General features: G+C 42.7%; 1 protein-coding gene across 3 annotated transcripts in view; it reads right to left on the bottom strand.

Moving 5' to 3' along the window:
• Positions 1 to 1,309: 1,309 nt before the first annotated feature.
• LOC139449378 (interleukin cytokine receptor-related protein 1-like) overlaps positions 1,310 to 19,310 on the bottom strand; it is a 31,346-nt gene continuing 13,345 nt past the window's right edge. Inside the window, exons 2-13 of one of the 3 annotated variants that reach the window (XM_071230734.1) lie at positions 17,996 to 18,032; positions 16,228 to 16,374; positions 14,438 to 14,559; positions 12,545 to 12,677; positions 10,616 to 10,827; positions 10,175 to 10,255; positions 9,017 to 9,146; positions 6,530 to 6,613; positions 6,138 to 6,221; positions 5,456 to 5,566; positions 3,892 to 3,960; positions 1,310 to 2,583 (exon numbers count right to left, since the gene is read on the bottom strand). In XM_071230734.1, the coding sequence (XP_071086835.1) occupies positions 1,532 to 2,583; positions 3,892 to 3,960; positions 5,456 to 5,566; positions 6,138 to 6,221; positions 6,530 to 6,613; positions 9,017 to 9,146; positions 10,175 to 10,255; positions 10,616 to 10,827; positions 12,545 to 12,677; positions 14,438 to 14,559; positions 16,228 to 16,374; positions 17,996 to 18,032 (2,262 nt within the window). In that variant the 3' untranslated portion in view covers positions 1,310 to 1,531. The remainder of the gene's footprint in view (positions 2,584 to 3,891; positions 3,961 to 5,455; positions 5,567 to 6,137; positions 6,222 to 6,529; positions 6,614 to 9,016; positions 9,147 to 10,174; positions 10,256 to 10,615; positions 10,828 to 12,544; positions 12,678 to 14,437; positions 14,560 to 16,227; positions 16,375 to 17,995; positions 18,033 to 19,310) is intronic. The other 2 variants (XM_071230736.1, XM_071230735.1) reach the window with 2 other exon arrangements.

Below are 19,310 nucleotides of genomic sequence, written 5' to 3'. Positions count from 1 at the left end.
GTCAAGTTATAAAAAAAAAAACACCCTACTCAAGCATGCCCCAGACCCTACTTGAAACTTTGTGTCCAACATTTAACATTTGAACCTCATGCTGCGCGTTCAGTTCCAAATTCAATTTAGCGTGGTTAAATCCACAGGTAACCTAGCTCTACATTGAAAACACAGTATGTTTATCTCCTAATCAGCCTTCGATTAACATATCAAATCATTTCATTCTCTGCCTTCTACATTGGTTTTGTGTTATTAAAGATGGTGGATTCATTAATGTTTAAAGTTAGTTTGAGTTGATTCAATAGATTCAGGGATAGTGGGGTAGCCTTGTGGTTAAAGTGTTCGCTCTTCATGCCAAAGGTCCGGGTTGGATTCCTCACATGGGTACAATGTGTGAAGCCTGTGTCTATGTCCCATGTCGTGATATTGCTGGAATATTGCAAAAAGCGGCGTAAAACCTCCCTTATTCACTGACTCACTCTAGTAGATTCAATGTCCGAGACCTGCATCACTTCGGTTGTCTCATCACACATCAAGCTGACATGATGTGATATACCTGGAATACAGTTCAAAGTAGCATGAAATCCATCTCACTCTAGATGATGTTTTTTATCAACATTTGTGCAACCTATAACTTGAAACTACTACATAGATTCATTTTAAACTTGGTGAATTTTATTTTACCTATATGGTGAGGTACATTGCAAAGTCTGATTTCAATGTTTAGATTTTCTGAAAATATAAAGCTTTTTTCATTTTTTAATTAGATTTGTTTTTACATAATCCAACCAATTGGGGGCACAGTTTCTATACCAATAGGAGAGGTGCATTACAAAGTTTGATTTTGATAAGTGGAAATTTGGAGGTAAGAGTGTATTTGAATGATTTCAATCCAGCTTTTGGTCGACTGCAGGATTTGCAAAGCATGTATTATGTATACTAAGTGACAACAGATATTTTCCAAATCTTTTCATGTTTTTAATGAAGGCGCTCAAGTGATTTGATGCACTTCGTGAGGAAAGATGACAAAATAAATGTTGATGATCAATCAGATTGTCTTGACTGGGTGCTGCCATTTTGTTTTAAGCAAATGCAAGTGATATGAGCGGTGGAATCGATAGGGTATATCGTCGATAGGAGGAACACAGAAAGACAGAATAGCCATTGATAGTGCTACGATCGAGCCACGAAATTCCAGCCTAGTTCAGCAAGGGTGGAATCTGGACTGTTCTAGTCAGTTAACTCCCTTGCCTTGGGAGGATGATTTGGAGGTAACAGTGTGCAGAGATGTGTTTTGGGGCAATCTGTGATCTGAACGCAGATTGCATATGAAATAGTTTGAGGGAACTAAAGGCAAACATCCCTAAAATTTATAAAAAGAGGTCATTGTGTTGAAATATATTTCAACGATAGAATGTTAAGAAATGAATTCCATTGTTTCGTCAGTTTCACCAATGTAGAAAAAATCATTATGTACTAAACACTGTCCAATACAGTGTTCATTCTACCTGCTCTCTCAATCTTCCACATTTATGAAAATCTACACGTCTCTGCCCTCCACAGAGATAGGACTGTCAGGCTGGGAGTCTCCTTGGCCAGCAGCATCTGGAGGGTCAACCATGTAAGTAGACAGTGAAGTTTCATCCATTTCTGTTCGCACTGTACGAACAGGGATAAAGCCGATAGAGTTATTTTCATTCTGCTTATTGATGCTGTCCAACTGTCTGTATAAGAACTCTGTTGTAGCCCCAACTGAGACTTCACTCGGGGGGATCACATCAAAAACATAGTCCCCATGAGCCCTGGCATAATCAGTGTTGTATGTCACAGTGCTTTTGAGGTCGTCCGCATCAGCATTGTCAGATTTGGAAGGACGTGTGTATATTCCTCTAAGAGGTCTTGTTGCTATGGAGACAGAGTCATCCACTCCCACTGGACTGTCACATTTGGACTCGCTGAGGGAGTCATAGGCTGAATCCTCTTGACGATAGAACCTCTTATCAAACCATTGTGGGTCCGACTTTTGGAAATGTTTGGCTTTTCTTATGGCCTCCAGTAACTGTCGCCCGCTTGAAGTTGCATGTAGGTTAACCATGTCATCAAGATCAGACTGTCCACTCATCTCATGGATGTGACACAGGAACTCCTTGAAGTGTTTCGGCAACATGTACTGAACACCGGGACTGACCTCCTTCAAGATGAAGTCCTCATCCGTGTAGTCAAAGTGGGCTAGGATGGTCTTCTTGAAGAACCCTGGCTCCGATGACTTCGCCATGACATGCGTGAGGGCCGGAGAGAAGATGTCGCCCTCTGGGCCCTCGTCCAATCTTCTCAGAGATGCGTTGGTGTTGCGAGTTTCAAAAAGTTTGAACGCTGCCTCCGAGTTGATGATGATCACGAAGTCAGCCTGATCGATGTGTGTGAGAATCCATTGGTAGACTCCCATTGTCTGGACTGCTCGTGGGAACCAGCGAAGAAAGAAGACCTCACAGCAGCAATGGTTCTTGAGATGGCTGGCCAAATTAGTGATCACATTCATGTGGTCCTTGTGATCTTCCGCATACATCAAGTAAACCTTCCTCACATAAAGAGCTGCAACATAAACACATTCAGTTAGAAAGCGTTGCATGGATAACGGTTCTTGAACTAATAAATAAATAGTTTGTGTTCATTCCCATTGGAGAAATCATAACACTGTTACATTAATATCTTCATCAGGCACAATCTTTGGTTTATTTTTTTGTTTAACGCCACACTCAGCAATATTTCAGCTATAAGACGGTGGCCTGTAAATAATCGAGTCAGGACCAGACAATCCAGTGATTGACATCATGAGCATGATTTTAGGATACCATGACATCCATTAACCAAGTCAGCCAGCCTGACCACCCGAACCCTTTAGTCGGCTCTTTTGACTGCATAGTTGCCTTTTACGGCAAGCATAGGTTGCTGAAGATATATTCTAACTCGCATCTTCACTAGTATTTATATTATTTTGACAACGTGGGCTATATGACATTATATATTGATCACCAGTACACTTGACTCTTTCAAGAAGAAGCGAGGAGATTATGTAATGTCTAACTAGAAAAGACATGGTCTGACCATTTGATACTCTGAGGGGACAGGGGCTGGGTTTTATGGAATAAACTTAATTGGTCCCAGAAAATGCTTGATAAAGAAAATTTGATTCTGTTGAAATGTTTTTGGTCTGCCACAAAACATACATTGTCCCTAAAAAGATCATAAGACGTTACTTTTGCAGATTGGCAATCTCATTAAAATCAGATCTTAGCTCTCGCTATCGCTAAGCAAATCTGAAGACACATTATGGGTCACGTCAGAACGACCTTTCATCCAACCAATCAAAGCGTCGCTTATCAGATCCTGAAAGTGACAGTGTGTTTTCTAATCATGCAAACTCGAAAACGTTAACACAGGGTATTCCGAATGACAGTTACGACCCGTACGACTGATTCCGTCAAAATTATGGTCTATCTCTCGCTCCCGTGGAATAAACATTTGAATAGAGGAGGCGTTGCACAGTACGTGGGAAGCACTGCCATACAATCTCAACCATATATTAGACATTTCGGAATGTTCGTTTGTTCAGTTTTCAAAATATTAATCGAGAACTGTGTCAACATGATTTTAAGCGTAGTCTGAAATGGAAGTCGCCAGGTTGAAACGAGTGCCGAAAGCTCGAGAAAGCTGCTTTCTAAACGCTGATGTCGACTTCTTGTTATTCATTTCAGTGGTCGGTCAAAGTTCGCGAAAGGTCGTTCTGACGTGACCCGTAATGGGATGTTCTCAGACCTTTGTTTAGCGGCAGGAGAACTTAGATCTGATTTGAATGAGATTGGCACATTGGGAACTATTACATGTTAAAACTGTTCATACCAGGTCGACTGTGTGTGCCGTGGCCAAGGTCACGGGTTGGGATGCTGTTATACATGAAACGCTGTGTTGCTAGAAATAAAATAAAAAGAATCGGGTTGAGTTTGCAAAGCAGGATATTTATTTATAGTTGTTCTTGTTTTTCAAATTTGCAGGGATTCACAGGGGTCTGTGGTTTGTCAGCACCATACTGTGGCTTGCGACAAGTTGCAGTTGGCATACTGTGTCTGAATGGGGGATCCATGTTAAACTTAGGTTTGGTGTCTCAGTAGGATTGAACTATAAAACCGGCATTCGTTTTGGCTAGAACAAGCAGCCACACACACAAACACATGCATGCGCATTGCAATATCTGTGCAATAGACCCGTAAAGATTCCGGGGAAGAATAGGTCTTCAGCAACCCCTGCTTGCCATAAGAGGTGACTATGCTTGTCGTTAAAGGCGACTAACGGGATCAGGTGGTCACGCTCGCTGACTTGGTTGATGCATGTCATCGTATCCCAATTGCATCGATCAATGCTCATGACATTAATCACTGGATTGTCTGGTCCAGACTCAATTATTTACAGACCGCCGTCATATAGCTGGAATATTGCTGAGTGCGGCGTTAAACAACAAACCAACCAACTATGCAATAATCTTGAACACGATGTTACAGTCCATTTCATATCACATCAACCTCTATCACAAGTAGATTCTAACACCATTGTCAAGTACAGCAGGATCTACATTGAAGCGACGGTCACGTGTAAGGATGGTCTACACCACAAACACCAACTTGACACTAGTGCTGTGTCATCATGACAAGTAGATGCGGTGGGGGAGCCTAGTGGTTAAAGCGTTAGCTCATCATGCCGAACACCCGGGTTCTAGCCCATTCCTGGTGTCCTGCGTTCAATCCCTGGCCGCTCGCCTACCAAAAGACGTTAAAAGTTGGTACTTGTTATCCTGTCTGGCGCTCGACATTAAGGGCTAAAACAAGGACTGGTCGGCTCGGAGTCAGCATACTGTCTAAGTGGGGTATTCATATTCAACTGCGTCTAGCGCTCTAAATCAGCATTAGTTCGTCTAGTACAAGCAGACAAACACACACGCAAACACACACACATACATATGCACGTCGCTATATAAGTGCAATAATCTTGGACGCGACGTTAAACCCCATTTCACCTCACCATGTCCCCCCTGTGATACTGCTGAAATATTCCTAAAAGCAGTGTAAAAACACGCGCAATAAACAATCATGATAAGTAGTGAGTGAGTGAGTTGGGTTTAACGCCGCGTTTAGCAGTAGTCCATATCGCGGCGTGTCAGCTTAATGTGGGAGGAAAGCCCGAAGTGATGCAGGTCTTAGACGTTTACCACTTCGGTGAAATCCACGAACACAGGTATGGTGCTGACAAACCTAGAAACAAAATCGGGGCGAACTGGGATTCGAACCCACAATCATAGGTTTCTGTCGTACCCAAGGGACGCAACTCTGCACAGGAAATCGCGGCGCCTTAGACGACTGGGCCACCCGTGACCCCTCATGATAAGTAAAAAATGGTCAACGATTCAACTTACCCCTGGACAACTTCTTGCCCCACTGCGTAACTACCACCATGCACACCAAGCCGCACCCGATAAGGACGCCAACCGTTCCCGCTACTACTGTAATAAGTCTCTGTGACACAGCTGAACAAAATATAAAGGGATAGTTAACCTAACAGTAGAGTCAAAGAAACCCATCCCCGGGCTAAATTACTTGTGTGTCTCTGAAACACCAAATTATTATTTTCTCCTTAAAGCAGCTATTTTCAATTGTGAAAATTTATGAGTCTTGGAATAACCCTTCCAGGAAGGACCGCCTCCGTGGTCCAGTGGTAGAGCGTCCGCCCGGAGAGCGGAAGGTCCGGGGCTCGATCCCCGACTGCGTCATACCAAAAGACGTTAAAAGATGGTACTTGTTGTTACCCTGTCTGGCGCTCGGCATTAAGGGGCTAAAACAAGGACTGGTCGGCTCGGAGTCAGTATATAGTATACTGGGGTATTCATGTTAAACTGCGGCATGGTATCTCAGTGGGCAAGCACTATAAATCGGCATCAGTCCGGACTAGTACAAGCAGCCACACAAACACACATACGTACGTGCACGTCGCTATATAAGTGCAAGTGGACGCGACATTAAACCCCATTTCACCTCACCTTCCAGGAAGATGCGGATGAATTATTTCACATGTTTATGATCTATGTCAGGAATACTAACTTGTCTCCACCACCCCAGGATCTTGTGAGGTGGCGAGGATGTCTCTCGCTACTGGAGATATCGATGGTACGGATGAGGCATCCTCTGTTGAACATAGAACAGGGATTATGTATTGGCATAGTGAGGAGTATGGGCAGGCGTGGTGAGATGGATAGACAGTGATAGTGAGATGGATGGAGTAGTGAGAAGAATGGACAGTTAAAGGGGTAGTTTACTGACAAAGACGCCCAGTCATCTAGATTATTTTTTGTTAATGCAGGTATTTTCTAATGTAAAAAAAGTTTTAGAAGGACCCATACTTAGAAGATGCGGTTTAATTATTTTCAACACAAGTCCATCAACTTCGTAAGGTAGCCTCGGTTCGTAATCAATACTCAACCAGGAATACTAACTTGACTCCACCACCCCAGGATCTTGTGAGGTGGCGTAGGTGTCTGTCGCTACTGGAGACGTCGATGGTGCGGATGAGGCATCCTCTGTTGAACACAGAACAGGGATGTATGGGGATAGTGAGAAAGATTGATTGGAATAGTGAGAAAGATTGATACTGGGAGTGAGATGGATGAACAGGGACAGTGAAAAGTATAAACTGGGATAGTGAGAAGGATCAACAAGGATAGTGAGAAGATGAACAGGGACTAGCGAGAAGGATGGATGGAAAGTATGAACAGGGTGGGTGATAAGGATGAACAGGGGTAGTTAAAAGGATGAACAGGGATAGTGAGAAGGATGGACAGGGATAGTGAGAAGGATGAACAGGGATAGTGAGAAGGACGAACAGGGACAGTGAGAAGGATGAACAGGGACGGTGAGAAGGATGAACAGGGACAGTGAGAAGGATGAACAGGGACGGTGAGAAGGATGGACAGGGATAGTGAGAAGGATGGACAGGATAGTGAAAAGATAAACAGGGATAGTGAGATGGATGAACAGGGATAGTGAGAAAGATGAACAGGTCTGGAGAGAAGGATGGACAGGGATAGTGAGAAGGATGAACCGGGATGGAGAGAAGGATGGACAGGGATAGTGAGAAGGATGAACAGGGATAGTGAGAAGGATGAACAGGGACAGTGAGAGGGATGAACAGGGACGGTGAGAAGGATGGACAGGGATAGTGAGAAGGATGGACAGGATAGTGAAAAGATAAACAGGGATAGTGAGATGGATGAACAGGGATAGTGAGAAAGATGAACAGGTCTGGAGAGAAGGATGAACAGGGACAGTGAGAAGGATGAACAGGGATAGTGAGAAGGATGAACCGGGATGGAGAGAAGGATGGACAGGGATAGTGAGAGGATCAACAGGGATAGTGAGAAGGATGGACAGGGATAGTGAGAAGATGAACAGGAATAGTGAGAAGGATGAACAGGGATAGAAGATGAACGGGGAAAGTGAGGATAGACAGGGATAGTGAGAAGGATTGATAGGGATAGTGAGAAAGATGGACAGGGATAGTGAGAAAGATGAACAGGTCTGGAGAGAAGGATGAACAGGGATAGTGAGAAGGATGAACCGGGATGGAGAGAAGGATGATCAGGGATAGTGAGAAGGATGAACCGGGATGGAGAGAAGGATGAACAGGGATAGTGAGAAGGATGAACAGGGATAGTGAGAAGGATGAACCGGGATGGAGAGAAGGATGAACAGGGATAGTGAGAAGGGTGAACCGGGATGGAGAGAAGGATGAACAGGGATACATTGGGTTAGTCAGAAGGATGGAGGGGGATAGTCAGATGGATGAATGGGGATAGTGAGAAGGATGGATGGGGATAGTGAGAAGTGCATATGAGGGATATCCTCATTTCATAGAATTGACGACCCTACCCATACCGTTGTTATACCGTCGAAACAACATTTAATAATATTTTTTTAAAATGACGTATAAACGTGTGTGTTACGGCAGTCCAAAGAAACGATCGTAATATATATCTGTCCAGTAAAGATTTATAAGCTGAACATTGTACCTTCTCGTGAACCACCAGTTTTCAACCAGTTCCATGGTCTAATGGTTAGAGTGCCTGACAACAAATCAGGAGTGCTCGTGGGTTTCGCCAAGGTTGTAAACGTCTGAAACCTGCACCACTTCGGGCTTTCTATCCACATGAAGCTGACACGCCGTGATATAATTTGAATACTGTTATAAGCGGCGTTAATCCAACTCACTGACTGACCAGGAGGTTGTGGTTTCGATTCCCAGCATCCTTTATGAAAGTGTTTCCATTCTTGTCTTCGATTTTAGAACATTGCACGTTTGAAACATTTGAAGTCCAAAACTTCAGCAGGGATGAGGTCTTACGTGGAAAAGGGGAAAAAGTAAAACTTTATCCCAGGTCTTACTGAGAATAGTTTGGTCCAATGGCAGTGCCAACATAGAGGTTTATAAAAGAAGGGAAGTAAATGTGTATGTTTGGTTTCCATCACCGAACCTACTGTTTTGAAGAAAGTCACAAATCAGATGAAATCATGCATTAGTAGCTTCATACGCCAACTGGGCCGCCTCCGTGGTCTAATGGTAGAGCGTCCGACCGGAGAGCGGAAGGTCCGGGGTTCGATCCCCGGCCGCGTCATACCAAAATACGTTAAAAGATGGTACTTGTTGTTACCCTGTCTGGCGCTCGGCATTAAGGGGCTAAAACAAGGACTGGTCGGCTCGGAGTCAGTGTACTGTGTCTGAGTGGGGTATTCATGTTAAACTGCGGCATGGTATCTCAGTGTGCTAGCACTATAAATCGGCATCAGTCCGGACTAGTACAAACAGCCACACACACACATATACACGTGCATGCACGTCGCTATATAAGTGCAATAATCTTGGACGCGACGTTAAACCCCATTTCACCTCACCTCTTACGCCAGCTGATATAAGGGTTTCTACCTACCATGTTGCGTTACATTAATCCAGTCAGTCAGCGTGGTCAGACAGGAGACGCAGTGCCTGGACGTGTTTGATGTCTTCTGATAACACAGGCATCGACCACGCATCCACCCGTAGGAGTCTTTCGGCTGTATCTGCAGAACGTGTCAAGTTTTCAGGAAAAAGGCCACTTAATCTTGGTAGGAGTGAGACAGTGGACTTTTATGCCGCTTCTAGCATTTTTTGAGACACGTTACGGCAGTGGACACCAAGAACGGGCTTCAGATTTTGTTCCCATTTTGGGAATTGAAGTAGGGTCTTCGTCGAGACGCGCCACTGCTTTGGCCACTGGGTCACCCCACAATCCCTCTTAGGTTCACCACCCGTGAAGACGCGGGTCTTCAGCAACCCATGCTCGCCATAAAAGGCGACTATGCTTGTCGTAAGAGCCGACGAACGGGATCGGGTGGTCAGGCTCGCTGACTTGGTTGATACATGACATCGTATCCCAAATTGCGTGGTTCGATGCTCATAATATCAATCACTGAATTGTCTGGTCCAGACTCGAGTACTTACAGACCGCTTTCATATAGCTGGAATATTGCAGAGTGTGGCGTTAAACAACAAACAAACAAACGTACGGTGTTTAGTTTACAGGCTGTGAAACGTTTAATAAAACGAAAGTGGTGGGTGGCTGTTTTCAAGGAAAGGGAAGTCGACCAAGAGATTTTACATGCGCCTCAGATAATTGATAAAGTGGCTGTGAGTGAGTAAGTGAGTGTGGTTTTACGCCGCTTTTAGCAATATTCCAGCAATATCACGGCAGGGACACCAGAAATGGGCTTCACTCATTGTACCCATATCGGGAATCAAACCCGGGTCTTCGGTGTGACGAGCAAAAGCTTTAACCACTAGACTACCCTACGCCGCTTTCAATGAATAGGGTTTTGTACCGCTTGTCGCAGTATTCCAGAAATGGGCTTCACATATTGTACCCATATCAGGAATCGAACCCGGTAATGAGCCAACGATATAACCAACAGTGAGTGAGTTGGGATTAAGGCGGCTTTGGACATTATTCCAGTGATATCACGGCGTGTCAGCTTAATGCGGGAGGCTCCTCCAACTCATACAATGGCATATAAATATCACTTTTACATTACACTTCAAGAAAAGAACTCACCCGAATTTTGTACCTATCTGCCTGAAGCTCAAAGAACGTGAGCGCGATGGAACTAGCATTCTCGGTAGGTTGGTGGATTATCTTTAAATAAAATAAATCACATGATTAGGTCAGCCAAGTTAGTGAATGAGTGGGGTTCTAACGCCGTTTTGAACACTTTTTCAGCTTTCATTTCACGGCGTGTGGGGGAAAAGACCCAGATAACGACAGTCATCGACTTGTCACTTTGGCTAAACCCACAAACAAGAGCATTGCTCTGACAAACCTAGAAACACAATCAGGACAAATTGAGATTTGAACCCACGACGAGCGGATCCTGGCACGTCCAACAAATCTTCAAACTAATTTATCCTTAGTTCAGGAATGCTTGTGTGTGTATAATGAAATGCGAGGTATTCGGTGAACAAACACCAGAACAGAGTCTGATAAAACTGTACTCACCACGCCTTCGCACGAGGAATCGTGATTGATGTCGATTTCACACTTGTTGACAGCATTGAGACTATTTCGGGCTCCGACAAGCTTCACGACATATCTGGAAAACTTGTATTCCTTTGGAGCCAGGCTAAATCTCACGGTGATGTCGGCAGGGGCCATGCGGTTGTCTCCCTTGTAGGTAAGGGCAGCTGACCAATCTCCGGGGGACTTGCCATCTACAACATATCCACATGCACGTGCTTGATGAGACTTGACATTTACATTACATAGACATGCACGTGATTGACGAGACTTGACATCTATAGTACATCGACGTGCACGTGATTGAGGAGACTTGACATCTAAAGTACATAGACATGAACGTGATTGACGATACTTGGCACCTATAGTACATTGACGTGCACGTGATTGACGAGACTTGACATCTACATTACACAGACATGCACGTGATTGACGAGACTTGACATCTACATTACATAGACATGCACGTGATTGACGAGACTTGGCATCTACATTACACAGACATGCACGTGATTGACGAGACTTGGCATCTAAAGTACATCGACGTGAACGTGATTGACGAGACTTGACATCTACATTACACAGACATGCACGTGATTGACGAGACTTGGCTTCTAAAGTACATCGACGTGAACGTGATTGACGAGACTTGACATCTACATTACGTGGACATGCACGTGATTGACGAGACTTGGCATCTATAGTACATAGACATGCACGTGATTGACGAGACTTGGCATCTAAAGTACACAGACATGCACGTGATTGACGAGACTTGGCATCTATAGTACACTGACGTGCACGTGATTGACGAGACTTGACATCTATAGTACATAGACATGCACGTGATTGACGAGAATTGACATCTACATTACACAGACATGCACGTGATTGACGAGACTTGGCATCTATAGTACATAGACATGCACGTGATTGACGAGACTTGGCATCTAAAGTACACAGACATGCACGTGATTGACGAGACTTGGCATCTATAGTACACTGACGTGCACGTGATTGACGAGACTTGACATCTATAGTACATAGACATGCACGTGATTGACGAGACTTGACATCTACATTACACAGACATGCACGTGATTGACGAGACTTGGCTTCTAAAGTACATTGACGTGAACGTGATTGACGAGACTTGACATCTACATTACACAGACATGCACGTGATTGACGAGACTTGGCATCTATAGTACATAGACATGCACGTGATTGACGAGACTTGGCATCTATAGTACATAGACGTGCACGTGATTGACGAGACTTGATCTACAGAACATCCACATGTACGTTGTTGAAGCGATGATCTCGACTTTTCGAGGACCATTTTAATAAGAACTATTTTTTTGGAAAAAGGACCACGAAGGTCGGGTATGTTCTTATATACTGGGGGTAATCATTGACCGCTGGATTGAGATTCAGTGGAACCCCGTTAATCCGGGCGGTAACGTCGCCCGTCAGATCGTGAGGATTAAAGGACGTTCGGATAAGCGAGTCATGGCTATTGGGTAACGTTTCTATCAAGAGATAGACCGCCTCTGTGGTGTAGTGGATAGAGCGTCTACCCTGTGAGCGGCAGGTTGATGCTTCGAAACCGAGTCGCGCTCTACCAAAAGATTTTTAAAGATGGTATTTGTTGTTACCCTGCCTGAAAAACAAGGACTTTTGAATGGAGTATCTGCGATAAACGGTGACTATGGTCCCTACAAACGAGGTTTCACTGTAGCTGATAAACGAAACACGGGAATCCGTCTTGCTATGCCAATTTATTGAATTGTCAAACCCCGTTCTGTGTAGAAAAGCTAATCATTACATTTGCTTATTTTTTAAATGAAGCTTCGGCTTTCTGCGATAAACGTTTCCTCTCCCCCTTTAACGTCTTGTGCCCCAGTTTACCTTGAAACGGCTGAAGTGTGAAGTACCGGCCTTTTGACTTGGATCCTGCTGACATGGGTAGTGTGTACATCTCCAGGAGATATAAATGATCTGATCCACCATCTATTCCCAGGATCTTCTTTTTGAACTTAAGCTGAATTTCAAAAATTGTGTAAAATACATTATGCTGAGATATAACTCCATAGAACTCAGTCCTTAAGCGTTCGCTCGTCATTCCGAAGACCCGGGTTCGATTCCCGACATGGGTACAATGTGTGAAGCCCATTTCTGGTGTCCCCCGCCGTGATATTGCTAGAATATTGCTAAAAGCGGCGTAAAACCATACTCACTCACTCACTCACTCACTAACTACACTTCATTACAACACAGCAAAACATGCTTGTCTTCAGAGGCGACTAACGGGATCGGACGGTCAGGTTCGCTGACGTGTTTGATGCATGTCATCGTATCCCTATTGCGTGGATCGATGCTCATGATGTCAATCACAGGATTGTCTCGTCCAGACTCGATTATTTACGGACCGCCGTCATATTGCTGGAATATTGTGTGCGGCATTAAACAACACAACAAACAAAAACACAGACGGGGGAAAACACGTCGTCTCGCTTTCCTTGAAGATAGGAAGTGAAAGTATACGAGTGCATTACTGAAAACAATAACATGGTCACATAGATCGTAATGGCAGGGTGTTTATTGACAATCAGCACGTGTAACGGGAGGAAGTATCTGTTTATTTTTAACCTACACGTATGACGGGAGGAATTGTGGTTTTATTGATAACATGCATGTGTGACGGGAGGAAGTATGTGTTTCTTGATAACCTGCACGTGTGACGGGAGGAAGTGTGGGTTTATTGATAACATGTACGTGTGACGGGAGGAAGCGTGGGTTTCTTGATAACCTGCATGTGTGATGGGAGGAAGCGTGTGTTTCTTGATAACCTGCACGTGTTACGGGAGGAATTGTGGGTTTATTGATAACCTGCATGTGTGACGGGAGGAAGTATTTGATTATTGATAATTTGCACGTTTGACGTGAGGAAGTATTTGAGTATTGATAAACTACATATGTGACAGGAGGAAGTGTGTGTTTATTGATAACCTGCACGTGTGACGGGAGGAAGAGTGTGTTTATTGATAACTTGCACGTGTGACAGGAGGAAGTGTGTGTTTAATGGTAACTTGCACGTGTGACAGGAGGAAGTGTGTGTTTATTGATAACTTGCACGTGTGACAGGAGGAAGTGTGTGTTTATTGATAACTTGCACGTGTGACAGGAGGAAGTGTGTGTTTATTGATAACTTGCACGTGTGACAGGAGGAAGTGTGTGTTTATTGATAACTTGCACGTGTGACAGGAGGAAGTGTGTGTTTATTGATAACTTGCACGTGTGACAGGAGGAAGTGTGTGTTTATTGATAACTTGCACGTGTGACAGGAGGAAGTGTGTGTTTATTGATAACTTGCACGTGTGACAGGAGGAAGCGTGTGTTTATTGATAACTTGCACGTGTGACAGGAGGAAGTGTGTGTTTATTGATAACTTGCACGTGTGACAGGAGGAAGTGTGTGTTTAATGGTTACTTGCACGTGTGACAGGAGGAAGTGTGTGTTTATTGATAACTTGCACGTGTGACAGGAGGAAGTGTGTGTTTATTGATAACTTGCATGTGTGACAGGAGGAAGTGTGTGTTTATTGATAACTTGCGTGTGACAGGAGGAAGTATGTGTTTATTGATAACCTGCACGTGTAACAGGAGGAAGTGTGTGTGACAGGGAAGGATTGGAGGACACAAGTCGGACCCATTACAATGAGGTGTATAGCTACAGACACGCCAGAAGCGAATGGGACAACCCAGACTATGACAACAGATCCCTTATACACGTCTGTCTTACCTTATGATCACTTAATGTAAAGTTGCTTTGAGAGAAATCGAAAACATAGCAACGGAACACAGAGTTCCCTGGGATTTTGTAGATTTTCACGTAGAATCCTTTAAGGCTGTGAAACCCAGCACCTGCAATAACAGATAGAGAAAGTTCTGAAGCTCACATTTCTAGGTTGATAAAACTACTGTCGGCACGGGAATCTATTCTCCATTTTTGGATAAAGATTCAAAACGGAGTTGTAATTGTTGGCCAAAATGTTGTTTGTTATAGACAGAGGTTTGGCAAAATTTTTCTAAAACATGAATGTTTTGAAATTATACTCACAAAACAAACAGACAATGCTTGGCAGGTTTTGTGAACGATGAAGTTGATTATGAAGGCATTTAATTGGGACGGACACCACTGTACAGAACACCTTTAACTTTTAATTACCGTTTAGCTACACAATGTGTTCAATTGCGGAGCAGGAAAGATTCAAGAAACGAGACTGCATCTCTTAACATGAGAACGTAATTTTGTAAGAACTATATCCACTTGGTTCAAGGGGCGCTACTCTCATTTACAACACGAAGTTCAAGGTCGTGCGTAGACGCGGCGAATAATGTTGTGATGATCTTCGAAATCATGTTTTGTTCACAACGTATTTGTTCGCGAGGCCTGCGATTGATCCCAGGCAACCTTAAACAACTCACGGATTTTGACAACCCAATAAAACATGTCAATAAGACGTACAGTTTTGAGATACATATATAGTGTGTCCATCCATCTCTGGTCTTTTGTGACCGCCTCCGTGGTCTAGTGGTAGAGCGTCTACCCGGAGAGCGGAAGGTCTTGGATTCGATCCCCGACCGCGTCATACCAAAAGACGTTAAAAGATGGTATGTTGTTACCCTGTCTGGCGCTCGGCATTAAGGGGCTAAAACAAAGACTGGTCGGCTCGGAGTCAGTATACTGTGTCTGAATGGGGTATTCATGTTAAACTGCGGCATGGTATCTCAGTGAGCTAGCACTATAAATCGGCATCAGTCCGGACAAGTACAAGCAGCCACACAAACACACACACACATGTGCATGTACCTCGCTATATAAACGGAATAATATTGGACGCGACGTTAAACCCCATTTCACCCCATCTCACCTCTGATGTTTCGTGAAAAATAGTGATGTCTATCGGTAGTAGATTATTCGTCTGAGAGTAGAGTAGACAGTGTACAGTTGCAGAGTACTACCGACGCCCCCATTCGAATAAACAGCTGATGCCATATAAATGTATATTATCATACTAATCATATTTACATTGTGCAAGTCGTTACCCGTCGGATATATATATTATACAAGTCGTTACGTATTAATCCGTCCGGATATATATATATATATATATATATATATATATATATATATATATATATATATATAATATTTACATTGTGCAAGCCGTTACCCGTTGGTTATATACAGTGTACAAGTCGTTACGTATTAACCCGTCGGATATATATATATATATATATCATATTAACATTGTGCAAGTCGTTACCCGTCGGATATATATATATATATTGTACAAGTCGTTACCCGTCAGTTATATATATTGTACAAGTCGTTACGTATTCACCCGTCGGATATATATATATATATATCTCATATTTACATTGTGCAAGTCGTTACCCGTCGGATATATATATATATATATATATATATATATATATATATATATATATATATATATATTGTACAAGTCGTTACGTATTTACCCGTCGGATATAGATATATCATATTTACATTGTACAAGCCGTTACCTTGTGCAGGTGGTTCCCATGTAACCACGACTTGGGGGTGGAGATTGCCCGAGTTATCTTTAAATAATTCCCCCTCCACCTCCAGTGACTGTGGAGCGCCCATGAAATCCCCCCCAACTTGAGGGGGTAGAGTTCCATTTCTACATCCTTGAAAAAATAGAAAAATATAATGAATCATCAACACATAGCGGTGTATAAAATCAAATCAAAGTTAGTGAAACCGGAAATGGACTTACACAGTGTACCCATGTGAGGAATCAAACCCGGGTATTTCGCGTGATTAGCGAATGATTTAACCCCTAACTAATATAGAAAAATCCTCGGTTGTTACCTCGTACTGCTATCAAATCATTTACAGCTGCCCGGCCTTTACAAACGGCAATTCACTGGAACATGGTAGGTGTAGTCATCAAAGTCGACGCTATTCGCTGTGCAGAGTTGCGTCCCTTACGCGCGCAAGGATCCTTTGATACGATTCCCAGATTGACTGTGATTGTGATTCTTGGTGTTTCGTCACACATCGCGTACTTGGTTGATGCATGTCATCGTATCCCGATTGCGTGGATCGACACTCAAGATTTCAGTCACAGGATTGTCTGGTTCAGATTCGATTATTTACAGACCACCGTCATTTAGCTGGAATATTGCTGAGTTCGGCGCTAAACGACAAACAAACAAACACAACTATATCTGTGCATGTGGGTTTCGCCAAAGTGGGAAACGTGTGGGATCCGACCTTGATATAACTGAATTACTGTTCAAACGTACAGATCAAATTCAGGAAACAAAACCTATTGCGTTTTATGCACCACCAAATAGATTAAAACCGAATCAGTATGTCAAAATTTTGTTGTCGGTGTGAGACAATCAGTAATTTATCATGGTATTGAAGCTCACCAGGTAAGAAGGTCGATTGATACGATCTGCGCCTCACGTTGAAGGAACTGCGTAAAGTGAAATCTTTTGTTGTGGAAATTAAATGGTGTCGTGGAGGTATATCCACAAAAACTTACATTGAGCAAATTCTTCCTGTCCGTTAAATAAGCAGGGGTCTTTAGCATTTGGAAAATGACCAAGCCTGAAAAACGTGCAGTGATGTATGTATGTATGTGTGTACGTACGTACGTACGTACGTATGTAGGTATGTAGGTATGTAGGTAGGTCGGTCGGTCGGTATGTAGGTAGGTAGTTAGGTAGTTATGTATGTATGTATGTATGTATGTATGTATGTATGTATGTATGTATGTATGTATGTAGGTAGGTAGGTAGGTAGGTATGTAGGTAGGTAGGTAGGTAGGTAGGTAGATATGTATGTATGTATGTATGTAGGTAGGTAGGTAGGTAGGTAGGTAGGTAGGTCATTCACCCCTTGCAACAAGCGAACTGGTAGTAAATATGTATGCTTCTGGGCTGAAGTATGTAACACTGCACATGGAGGTTTGGAAGTTCGTTTTTAAAAAAACCAGTCCTCAGAATTTGTAAATTGTCTAAACAAGACAAACGGATTTACTGTTTACATTGTCTGATTCATTCAGTTCTTGCTTTATGGCTGAAATAATGCAGATGCGACGTTAAATTCTAACTCACTCACCCATCCAGTTACAATTAGCAGTAAAACTGAAGCGTTGGCAACTGGTTCAAAATTACTACTAGTCAATGAGACTACCATCAGTGGAATTATACTTGTCCTCAGCACAATTTAGTAGTCTCGGGCTAACGGACTAGCGTGAACTTCAAAGGCTGGCCATGTACTTATGTCTATACTTACTTTCCGTCCCCCACAGCGTACAGGACAAGGCGTCTCTCTGCAAACACAGTTTGTGTGAGTGAGTGAGTGTAGGTTAATGCCGCTTGCTTTTAGTACTTCTAGTAATATCATACTGGGGCACACTAAAATGGACTGAGCGAGAGTTACCGGCTTGTTCTGGTCCTGTCGCAGGCGTCGATTTAACAAAGCGGTATAAAGTATCTGGAAGTATCCCTTTGAAGAAAAACTGCATTACTTTTTCACATGCCTTAACTATAATACGGTCGGGGCGGTCGGGTAGCCTAGTGGTTAAAGCGTTCGCTCGTCACGCCGAAGACCCGGGTTCGATTCCCGACATGGGTACAATGTGTGAAGCCCATTTCTGGTGTCCCCCGCCGTGATATTGCTGGAATATTGCTAAAAGCGGCGTAAAACCATACTCACTCACTCACTATAATACTTTAAGAAACGATTCGTTTTTCTTTTTGAAAGGTTACAGTTTAAATTCAGTTCTTTATGGGAATGGAAATGAAACCAAATCTCTCAATTTAGATATTTTGAATTCGGTCCATATGTACATCCTGCGTTCTGGTAGATTTGCACACATGTAATAACCTATGACTTGTTTACCAATCCAAATTCATTTATTAAATAAAAATATGCTTAAATCACATCTGGAAGTAGTGAGTGACATTGATATTACAACCCACATATAAATACGTTCCGAGTTTCTAAATAGAATGGGGATATTATACATTGGATAAACGAGGATGATAGCCTGTGTCTCAACCTTCATAGTGGATTTAAGGGGTAAAACCATTTCTCTTTTTGTCATTAATAAGGATAAAAAGATTAAAGAACTCACAGAACAAATATCAGAAAGTTCTTTCAAAACTTAAACGAATCAATATCAGCTGATTTATCAACTACTAAAAAGCAATTACAACGACATGAAGAAGAAAAAAGAGGAATTCAAGTTAAAAATAGAATAAGATGTAAAGAGAAAAACAAACCAGTTATTTTTGTCATTTAGAAAATTGAAATTACACAAGTAAGTTTATCAATAGTATCCTAAATGAACATGGAGACACAGTGACAGACGCAAATCTATCCTAGAAGAGTGAAACTATTTCTATACCAGTCTGAACAATAAAACAAACATTTCTTAGCAAGCCTATGATAGTAAAATGAACAATCTAAAAACACCGAAACTAAGAAAAGATGAGGTAGAATTAGCAGTGAAGAATTTGAAAAAGCAGTTCTGTCTATGAAACATCATAAGAGCCCAGGTATTGATGGATATCCGATTGTTCTTTTGGAGAGAGTTAGGCCCATG

Source organism: Haliotis cracherodii, unplaced genomic scaffold (assembly GCF_022045235.1).
Source record: "Haliotis cracherodii isolate W230 unplaced genomic scaffold, xgHalCrac1.p SCAF_8, whole genome shotgun sequence".
NCBI classification, from domain to species: domain Eukaryota; kingdom Metazoa; phylum Mollusca; class Gastropoda; order Lepetellida; family Haliotidae; genus Haliotis; species Haliotis cracherodii.
Note: the sequence above shows the minus strand (reverse complement) of the source record. Positions and strands in the feature narration are given on the sequence as shown.